General features: G+C 47.4%; 1 protein-coding gene across 1 annotated transcript in view; it reads right to left on the bottom strand.

Annotated features, from left to right (window-relative positions):
* The window catches only part of tdrkh (tudor and KH domain containing), a 29,879-nt gene that overhangs the window by 2,208 nt on the left and 17,350 nt on the right, over positions 1–10,321 (bottom strand). Inside the window, exons 11-12 of the mRNA XM_048620307.1 lie at positions 9,958–10,125; positions 7,701–7,817 (exon numbers count right to left, since the gene is read on the bottom strand). Coding sequence (XP_048476264.1) covers positions 7,701–7,817; positions 9,958–10,125 — 285 coding nt within the window. The remainder of the gene's footprint in view (positions 1–7,700; positions 7,818–9,957; positions 10,126–10,321) is intronic.

The raw sequence follows: 10,321 nt of genomic DNA, 5'->3' as shown, positions 1-10,321 counted from the left end.
AGTGGGGGAATTTGATGATGGTAACACCATTGAACGTCAAGGGGGCGATGGTTAGATTCTCTCTCAATGGTAACCCCCAGGATGTTGATCGTGGGGGAATTTGATGATGGTAACACCATTGAACGTCAAGAGGGCGATGGTTAGATTCTCTCTTTTTGGAGATGATCATTGCTTGGCATTTGTGTGGAAATTTGCACTTCATGGCCAAGATACAGAAAATGGAGTTGGAAGATACTTCATCTCATTTGGAATGGTGGCTCAGCAGATGAAATGACCAAAAGATCCTTATTATACAGATTGTCTTGATGGCTACATGAATTTGTACCTTGGCTTGTCGGAAAAGCCATCTGCAGACTACAAAACCGTTAAATAAACAATGCGAGTGGTCCCCAGGCTAATTTGTATGCAAGTCGGAATACAATGGAGTACAGTGAAAGATATCCATTCAAATTTCTGCAGTGCGTCCTGTAGATGGTACACACTGCTGCGACTGAGCGTCGGTGGTGGAGAGGGTGGGTGCTTGTGGATGTGGTGCCAATCCAAGCGGTGGGGGGAGCTGCTTTGTCTCTGGATGGTGTCGAGCTTCTCAAGTGTTGTTGGAGCTGTCCCCATCCAGGGCAAGTGGGGGGGGTATTCCCTCACACTCCTGACTTGTGCCTTGTCGATGGTGGGACAGGCTTTTGGGGGGCAGCAGTCAGGAGGTGAGATACTCGCTGCAGGATTCCCAGCCTCTGATCTGCTCTTGTAGCCACTATTTATATGGTGAGTCTAGTTGGGTTTCTGGTCAATGGTAACCCCCAGGATGTTGATAGTGGGGGGATCTAGTGATAGTAACACCAAGGGGGCGATGGTTAGATTCTCACTTATTAGAGATGGTTGTTGCCTGGCATTTGTGTGGCGCGAATGTTACTATAGGTCCATAAGTAGACAAGGTAGGTCAACAAAATGTTCTGTAGCACAGCCAAAAAAGTTAGTTCAGTTTTTCTTTGCAGGATTTGGATTAGCCTGGTCAGGGGAGATGATGGCCTAGTGGCATTATCACTGGACTATTAATCCAAGGATCTGGGTTCAAATCTCACCGAAGCAGATGTTGGAATCTGAATTCGACAAAAACCAAACTGGATGACCGTGAATCCATTGTTGTTTATCGGAAAAACCCTTCTGGTTCACTAATGTCCTTCAGGGAAGGAAACTGCCATCCTTACCTGGTCGACAGAGCACAACAATGCCTCTCCTCCCCTGGGAGGCTAAGGAAATTCGGCATGTCCTCAAAGACTCTTATCGATGTTTCTAGATGCACCAGAGAAAGCTTTCCATCTGGATCCATCATGGCATGGTCCAGCAACTGCTCTGACCAGGACCGTCAGAAACTACAGAGAGATGTGAACACAGCCCAGTTCATCCACTGACTCCATCTACAATTCCCCCTGCCTCGGGAAGGCAGCCAACATCAAAGACCCCTCCCACCCTGGTTATAATCTCTTCCATCAGGCAGATGAAGATACAAAATCTTAAACACACGCACCATCAGATTGAAGAACAGCTTCTTCCTCGCTGTTATCAGACTCCTGAGTGGACCTCCCTAAATTTAATGTGAATTTAATGTTGATCTCGCTCCCTCTGTGCACCTTCTCTGCAGCTGTGACATTGTATTCCTCACTCTGTTCTATCACCCTAATGCACTTTGTATGGTATGATATACCTGTGATGCAAGCGAAACAAAACTTTACACTGTACCTAGGTACATGGGACAATAATAAAATCAAAATAAAATCCCGCGCATGAATATTTTTTAAAAAGCTGGAGAGAAATCAAAAATCAGGATCAGGGTTCAAATTTTACCTCACAAATACTCAAAGCAGTAGTGGATAATTCAGAAATAAAAGAATTTAATATCTTCAGCCTGTCATCCACAATCTCAAGGTAGACTGGAAGGAGCATCCATTTTTAGACACCATGATTAAAGTCTATTATCAGGAAAGTCCTAATGGTTTGGATAATCGAATTCCCTTCTTACTGTTTGCCATTTGGAATGTCCCTAATGAATTCACAGATTTTAGTAACAGTTTGAAGTCATATAGCACGGAAACAGACCCTTCAGCCCAACCAGTCCGTGCTGACCCTAATCCCAAACTAAACTAGTCCCACCTGCCTGCTCCTGGCCCATATCCCTCCATCCTTTCCTATCCATGTACCTATACAAATGTCTGTTAAACGTTGTAACTGTACCCACATCCACCACTTCCTCAGGAAGTTCATTCCACACACGAACCACCCTCTGTGTAAAAAATTTGCCTCCATGTCTTTTTTAAATCTGTCTTCCCCCCACCTTAAAAATATGTCCCCTAGTCTTGAAATCCCCCACCCTAGGGAAAAGATACCTACTATTAACCCTATCTCTACCCCTCATTATTTTATAAACTTCTATCAGGTCGCCTCTCAACCTCCTACACTCCAGTGAAAAAAAATCCCAGCCTATCCAATAACCGAAACCTTCCACACCCAGCAATATCCATGGGTGATCATTTGGCAGATGGGAATACAATGTGGGAAAATGTGGACTTTTGGCAGGAAAAACAGAACACGAAAAATTGATTGAGGTGGACTGCAGGACTCTGGGTGTCCTGGAACTTGCGTCTCTTAAAGTTAGCGTGCAGATACAGTAGTTAGGATGGCTAACAAAATGTTGAATATTGCAAGGAGAATAGAATTTGAAAAGTGTGAGACCACATCTGGGACACTGTCAACAAAGAACAAAGAACAAAGAATGAAGAAAATTATAGCATAAGAACAGGCCCTTCGGCCCTCCAAGCCTGCGCTGATCCAGATCCTCTATCTAAACCTGTCGCCTGTTTTCCAAGGATCTGTATCCCTCTGCTCCCTGCCCATTCATGTATCTGTCTAGATACATCTTAAATGATGCTATTCTACCACCTTCGCTGGCAACGCGTTCCAGGCACCCACCACCCTCTGTGTAAAGAACTTTCCACGCGTATCTCCCTTAAACTTTTCCCCTCTCACCTTGAAATCGTGACCCCTAGTAATTGAGTCCCCCACTCTGGGAAAAAGCTTCTTGCTATCCACCCTGTCTATACCTCTCATGATTTTGTAGACCTCAATCAGGTCCCCCCTCAACCTCCGTCTTTCTAATGTAAATAATTCTAATCTACTCAACCTCTCTTCATAGCTAGCGCCCTCCATACCACGCAACATCCTGGTGAACCTCCTCTGCACCCTCTCCAAAGCATCCACATCCTTTTGGCAATGTGGCGACCAGAACTGTACGCAGTATTCCAAATGTGGTCGAATCAAAGTCCTCTACAACTGTAAGATGACCTGCCAACTCTTGTACTCAATAGCCCGTCCGATGAATGAAAGCATGCCGTATGCCTTCTTGACCACTCTATCAACCTGGGTTGCCACCTTTAGGCTACAATGGACCTGAACACCCAGATCTCTCTGTGTATCAATTTTCCCCAGGGCTTTTCCATTTACCATATAGTTTGCTCTTGAGTTTGGGTCTGTTTTTTTATTAAGGTGTAAATGTGTCAGGAACATTTTGGAGAAGGTTCATTACTAGGATAATCCCTAATTGTCCCTCCTACTGCTTGGTCGAGGCATTGCAGAGGGCAGTTACAGTCACGTGACTCCAGACTGTTGAGGGGGCTGGATCCCCGTCTGCACCAGTTGGCATCAAATCCTTTGATCTCGGGGAACCTGGGTGGTATTTTTGACTGCCTCATCCCGAGAGCAGAAGCCATGATGTTTTTGGCCTGTTTGTGAAGGGGCTGCAGGTGCTATGGTCACTCACTCCAGATGGAAGGGAAAGGAAGGGAAGGGAAGGGGAAGGGCAGAGGAACTGAAACCCCTCGGGTCGCTGAGCGGCAGCCCCACCACGGTAGTCATCTCCGAAACAGCCGTGGGCTTCACCCATGAGCAGGAAGGAAAATGCAGAGGCTCCACCAGACGCTCACCTTCCTCAGGCATGGCACGCATTCACACATCCAGACCCCCTGGTAGATTGGGAAATAACCAAAGCTGACTCCAGCTCGTCACCTCCTGCTCTGCCATCGCTTGCATTTCACTGTCGTAGCTCTTTCCAATCAACTGTATTCACACTCACGGCCCCAGTACCAAGCCAGGCGGCACTCCACCCATTACCATGCCGAAAACACACCTGTTATCCCAACTCTCCTCCTGCTATCGCTTAGCCAATCCTGCTAACATACTACCTCCAACTCCACAGCTCTTCTTCCTCAAATGGAGTTTAATTTAGATAAATGTGAGGTGCTGCATTTTGGAAAAGCAAATCAGGCCAGGACTTATACACTTAATGGTAAGGTCCTGGGGAGTGTTGCTGAACACAGAGACCATGGGGAGCAGGTACATAGTTCCTTGAAAGTGGGGTCGCAGGTAGACAGGGCGGTGAAGAAGGTGTTTGGTACGCTTGCCTTTATTGGTCAGTGCTTTGAGTAGAGGAGTTGGGAGGGTCATGTTGCGGCTGTATTGGTGAGGCCACTTTTGGAATACTGTGTTCAATTCTGGTCTCTCTGCTACAGGAAGGATGTTGTGAAACTTGAAAGGGTTCAGAAAAGATTTACAAGGATGTTGGAGGGTTTGAGCTATAAGGAGTGGCTGGGGCCATTTCCCCGGAGCGTCAGAGGCTGAGGGGGTGACCTTATAGAGATTTATAAAATCATGAGGGGCATGGACAGGGTGAATAGCCAAGGTCTTTCCCCCCAGGGTAGGGGAGTCCAAAACTAGAGGGGCATAGGTTTAAGGTGAGAGGGGAAAGATTTAAAAGGGACCTGAGGGGCAACTTTTTCACGCAGAGGGTGGTGTGTGTATGGAGCGGGCTGACAGAGGAAGTGGTGGGGGCTGGTACAATTACAACATTTAAAAGGCATCGGGATGGGGACATGAACAGGAAGGGTTTGGAGGGATATGTGCCAAATGCTGGCAAATGGGACTAGATTAATTTAGGATATCTGGGTTGGCATGGACGAGTTGGGCCGAAGGGTCTGTTTCTGTGCCGTATGGCTCTATAAATGTCTTTCTGAAAATCTGAATAAATTACATCCATTGGCTCCCCTTTATCTATCCTACTCATTACTTCTCAAAGAATTATAGACAATTGGTCAGGCAAGAGTTCCCATTCATGATGACTTTGCGTGAATTTTAAATGCTCTGGTTTTACATCCTTTATCATAGACAAATACTTTCCCAATACCAGACATTAAGCTAACTGGCCTGTCGTTATCTGTTGTCTCCTTCCCTTTCTTAAAATAAAGGTGTTACATTATCACTTTTCTAATCCTCTGGGACTTTTCCACAGGATAAAGATTCTTGGAAGATTACTAACAGTATCCATTCTCTTTTCCTTTAATATCCCAGGATGTACCCTATCAGATCCAGGGGACCTGTCAGTTCCTGCTCCATTCGTTTTCCTCATACTTTTGTTCTGCTGCTGGTTGTAGAGTCCTACAGCGTGGAAACAGACCCTTCAGTCCAACCGGTCTGTGCTGGACTTAATCCCAAACTAAACTAGTCCCACCTGCCTGCTCCTGGCCCATATCCCTCCAAACCTTTCCTATTCATGTACTTATCCTAAATTTCCTTTAAACATTCTAACTGTACCCACTTCCACTTGAAGATAATTCCACACATAAACCACCCTTGGTGTAAAAAAAAATTGCCCCCCATGTCTTTTTAAAATCTTTCTCCTCCCATTTTAAAAATATACCCCCAGTCTTGAAATCCCTTCACTTTATCTATATCCCTCATGATTTTATAAACTTCTAAGGTTACCCCTCAACCTCCTACGCCCCAGTGAAAAATGTCCCAGCCTATCCTTATAACTGAAACCTTCCAAACCTGGCAACATGCTTGTAAATCTCTTCTGAACCCTCTCCAATTTGATAATATCCTTCCTATAGCTGGGAGACCAGAACTGGACACAGTGCTCCAGAAGGGGTCTCACCAACGTCCTGTACAACCTCAACATGACGTCCTAATTCCTAGACTCAAAGGCCTAAGCCTATTTACGGCTGTTTTTCTATAATAATAGTGTTATCCAAATAGCTGTCCTGTAATGCTGCAATAGTCCTGCTTCTTAAATCTACATTTCTGTTCCCTAAACACCCCCTCTACGGCCTGAATTATACGATTCCTCGGGCATTGGTCCCAGCAAATCCCATGAGGACAACCAGCCCAGTATTCGTGCCAATCCCGCATAAACTACAGGGATGGAGTTTACAAACATGGAGGTTATGCTGCAACTGTATAAGGTCCTGGTGAGGCCATACCTGGAGCATTGTGTACAGCTTTGGTCTCCTTACTTGAGAAAGGACGTACTGGGCACTGGAGGGGGTGCACAGGAGGTTCGCTAGGTTGGTTCCAGAGCTGAGAGGGTCGGAATATGAGGAGAGATTGAGTAGACTGGGATTATACTCATTGGAATTTAGAAGAATGAGAGGGGATCTTACAGAAACATATAAAATGATGAAGGGAATAGATAAGGTAGAAGCAGGGAGGGTGTTCCCATTGGTAGGTGAAACAAGGGGGGACATAGCCTCAAAATAAGGGGGAAGCAGATTTAGGATTGAGTTGAGGAGGAACTTATTCACCCAAAGGGTTGGGAATCTGTGGAATTCCCTGCCCAGTGAGGCTACCTTGTTGAATTATTTTTTTAAGGCAAAGATAGATTTTGGAACAGGAAAGGGATTAAGGGTGAACGGGAGCCGGTAAGGGGAGCTGAGTCCATGAAAAGATCAGCCATGATCTTACTGAATGGCAGGGGCAGGGTCAAAGGGCCGAGTGGCCAACCCCTGCTCCCATTTGTGACGTGAGCCATTCCACCCACATCAATCTCTGAGCTACGCTCTGGCTCATTACGTCACCAGATCCAAAAGAGCCCAACGCCTGGCCGAATCCACGACGTATCGCCCAAGGAAACTGTCCCAAACATACGATGAAATCTTCCAGACTCTCTGTGCTGATTTAGCTTTACATGTGGAGATTAAAGTTACTCAGAACTTCCTCTGTATCCGCACTAGCGTAACCATATCTTTCCTGCAAGGTGTGGTCTCACTACCGCAATCACAAGTTGCACAACACCAGGGTATAGTCCAATAGGTTTATTTGAAATCACAAGCTTTCGGAGCCTCGCTCCTTCACCGGACACAGGAGCAGCGCTAACGAAAGCTTGTGATTTCAAATAAACCTGTTGGATTGTGACCTGGTGTTGTGTGATTTCCGACATTGTCCATCCCAGTCTAACACCGGCACCTCCACACCCTCGCTACTGTAATCACCCAGCTCTTTATCTCATTTCTCTTCAACTGGGGTTTAAAAATAAAAGGGCTGAATTTAAAAAAGGGAAGCTATCTTGTGAGTTATATACATCAGACGGTGTGCAGCTCTGTACCAATAACAAGGTAGCCCAGTTCCTTTAGTTAATAAATTAAGTTTATTATTTAAAAAAAAACAACTTAAGCAAAGATGCACATGAACAAAATATTTAAAATGTGTGGCAACCCTTCTTGGTAAACACACGCACACAACCTCCTCTCCAAGCCCTGGAAAGACACTGCAATGTTTTATCTTAAAAAGACTTTGGCTATGCAACATTGGGGGGAATAAAAAGGAATTTTTTGCAGATGGATTTGGGACTGCAGTCTGACATTCGGTCATGCTGGTACGCTGATTTCTCTCCGCGGATGCTGCCGGACCCGAGCTTTCCCAGCAACTCGGTCACTCAAGCTGTTATTGCTAGGCTTTCTTCCTGGATCCTTTACCACCAGCTGAGGTCTCTTTTTCTGGAGATAGTGGTGTCAAATTCAGACTTCTCAAGAAATCCCTGCCACTTGCAGTGATGAGGTCTTCCAGTTTCGGATTGTTTGAAGGGGAGGATGGTTTCAGAGAGAGAGAGGGCGTCAGCTGCTGTCCTGGAGGTAAATTCTTTCTGTGCTCAAGACCCATTATGTTCCACACCCAAAAACCAGGTTACAACTCACTGTTTCCCTGACAGTATTGCAAAACAGCGAGGCTAGAGTCATTAAGCCTCTGTTCTTCGCAAATGCAACGTGCCCATAACCAGCACCTTCCGCTCCGCAAAGTATAGTTTTCAAAATATTCGGGACCTGGATCTACATCCAGCCGATATCGTAAATTAGTGTTTCATGTATCTTCCGAACAATGGTATGTTATACTTGCAGGGGGTGGCGTTCCCATGTATCTGCTGCCCTTGTCTTTCTAGATGGAAGTGGCCATGGGTTTGAAAGGTGGTGCCTGAGGATCTTTGGTGAATTTCTGCAGGGCATCTTATACACACTGCTGCGACTGAGTGTTGGAGGGAGTGGGTGTTGAAGGTGGATGGGATAACAAACAAGTGGGCTGATATTTACTGGAATGGTGCCGAGGGAGCGCCGCACTGCCGGAGGGTCAGCGCCGAGGGAGCGCCGCACTGCCGGAGGGTCAGCGCCGCACTGCCGGAGGGTCAGCGCCGAGGGAGCGCCGCACTGTTTATCTCTGGTATCCTTGAACCAACAGAAGCAGCAAGCTGATTGGAGCGTTGTTGCTTCACCGGTTATCGGGAGCTTGCCACGAGCAAATTGGGTGTGCGTTCCCTCCGTGACAACTGTGAATACGCTACAAAAAGTAGTTGCCTGGCTGTAAAGTGCCTTTGGGATGCTCTGTGTTGGGAAGGGTGCTACGCAAAGGCAAGTTGTTGCTGTGCAGCATTGGAGGAGGCGCCACCATCTGCTCACCCTGTGGTACTTCAAGGACATTTTTGTACAATTCTCAAAAAAAACTCAAGGCAGGTATTCAAAATCCAAACCTCACAGCTGGAATTTTAAACCTTTATGTTTGGAGGATAAATCAATGCAGGATTCACCTGGTGTTGCCTGTTTGTGGAACACGAAGAGATGACATCAAATGAGACCTTCAGCAGCTGTGAGGCACTTTGGGACATCCAAAGGTGAAAGGCTCTACAGAAATGAAATCCTCGCTCTGTCAGAGAGGGACTGCGGGACAGCTGGCAAGAGAAAGGTGATCAGGAGAGACAGCACGGAGGTGGGGGGAGAGGGAGGTGGGGAGACAGTTGGAGGGGACTGGGGAACAGACAGACAGAGAGAGAGAGAGAGAGGGAGAGAGAGAGGGGAGCAGAGAGGGGAGCAGAGAGGGAGTGTGGAGCAGACAGAGAGAGAGAGTGTAACAGACAGAGAGAGAGAGAGTGAGAGTGAGTGGAGCAGAGAGAGAGTGAGTGGAGCAGACAGAGAGAGAGAGAGAGAGAGGGGAGCAGAGAGGGAGTGTGGAGCAGACAGAGAGAGAGAGTGTAACAGACAGAGAGAGAGAGAGTGAGAGTGAGTGGAGCAGAGAGAGAGTGAGTGGAGCAGACAGAGAGAGAGAGAGAAATAGTGGAGCAGAGAGAGAGAAATAGTGGAGCAGACAGAGAGAGAGAGAGAGTGTGGAGGGGGGCAGAGAGAGAGGGAGAGAGGGCGCCAGGTGCATTTGAGAGGAAGGGGTCACTGAGACGGGGTCTGTCCATCTTTAGTGGGTGTGTGAACCCACAGCAACCAAGTGAGCACGAGGAGCTCAGTTCCCCACGATATAAAACGACGTCTGTACCAGATATTGGTGGAATACAATCACAGTGGCTTTATTTAAACAACAGAATCCTAGTGACTGGGGAGCAGGGGCAGTGGGGTGTGTGTGTGTGTGTGTGTGTGTTGCAGGGGTGGGGAATGGGAGCGAAGAGAGGGTGGGGAGGTGGGGGAAAACGGGGTTGGATTGAGTCCACGATGGTGGCCAGACCTCGTGTGGATCTCGAGAGATCGTTGCCAGCGTTCAGGGGATAGTACAGGATGCTCCCTAGGCTCCAAGCTGTCCCTTCACATCCAGCCGCCTCCCTGGGGAGTTAGACACGTCGTTGTATTTCACTGCCCCACCCCCTACCTTCCCGAGTGACCAGCCTCGACATTCCTCCTGCAGAAACCACTTTGGTTTAAGGCTTTTCAAACAAACACAAGAATGAGCCTCCCAATGTCGCCCCGCTCTGAACCGCGCACTCCAGTAATTCCCAGCAGCTGCCGATATCCATCCTCCAGGAGATTCATCTCTCACCTGCTGGGAACCGGAAACAGAAACACAGCAGCTCGTGAATCACTAACTCTGCTTCCCCCCTCATCCCAAATCTCACAGAATCCCTGCCAGCTTTTCAAATCCCGACACTCCTCCCTGTGTCTGTCACCCCCTCCAGCCCCCTACACCCCCCTCCCTATCTCTGTCACCCCCTCCAGCCCCCTACACTCCCTCCCTA

This window comes from Rhincodon typus, chromosome 46, assembly GCF_021869965.1.
Source record: "Rhincodon typus isolate 14 chromosome 46, sRhiTyp1.1, whole genome shotgun sequence".
In the NCBI taxonomy this organism is placed as follows: Eukaryota; Metazoa; Chordata; class Chondrichthyes; order Orectolobiformes; family Rhincodontidae; genus Rhincodon; species Rhincodon typus.
This window is presented reverse-complemented; position numbering and strand designations above follow the sequence as displayed.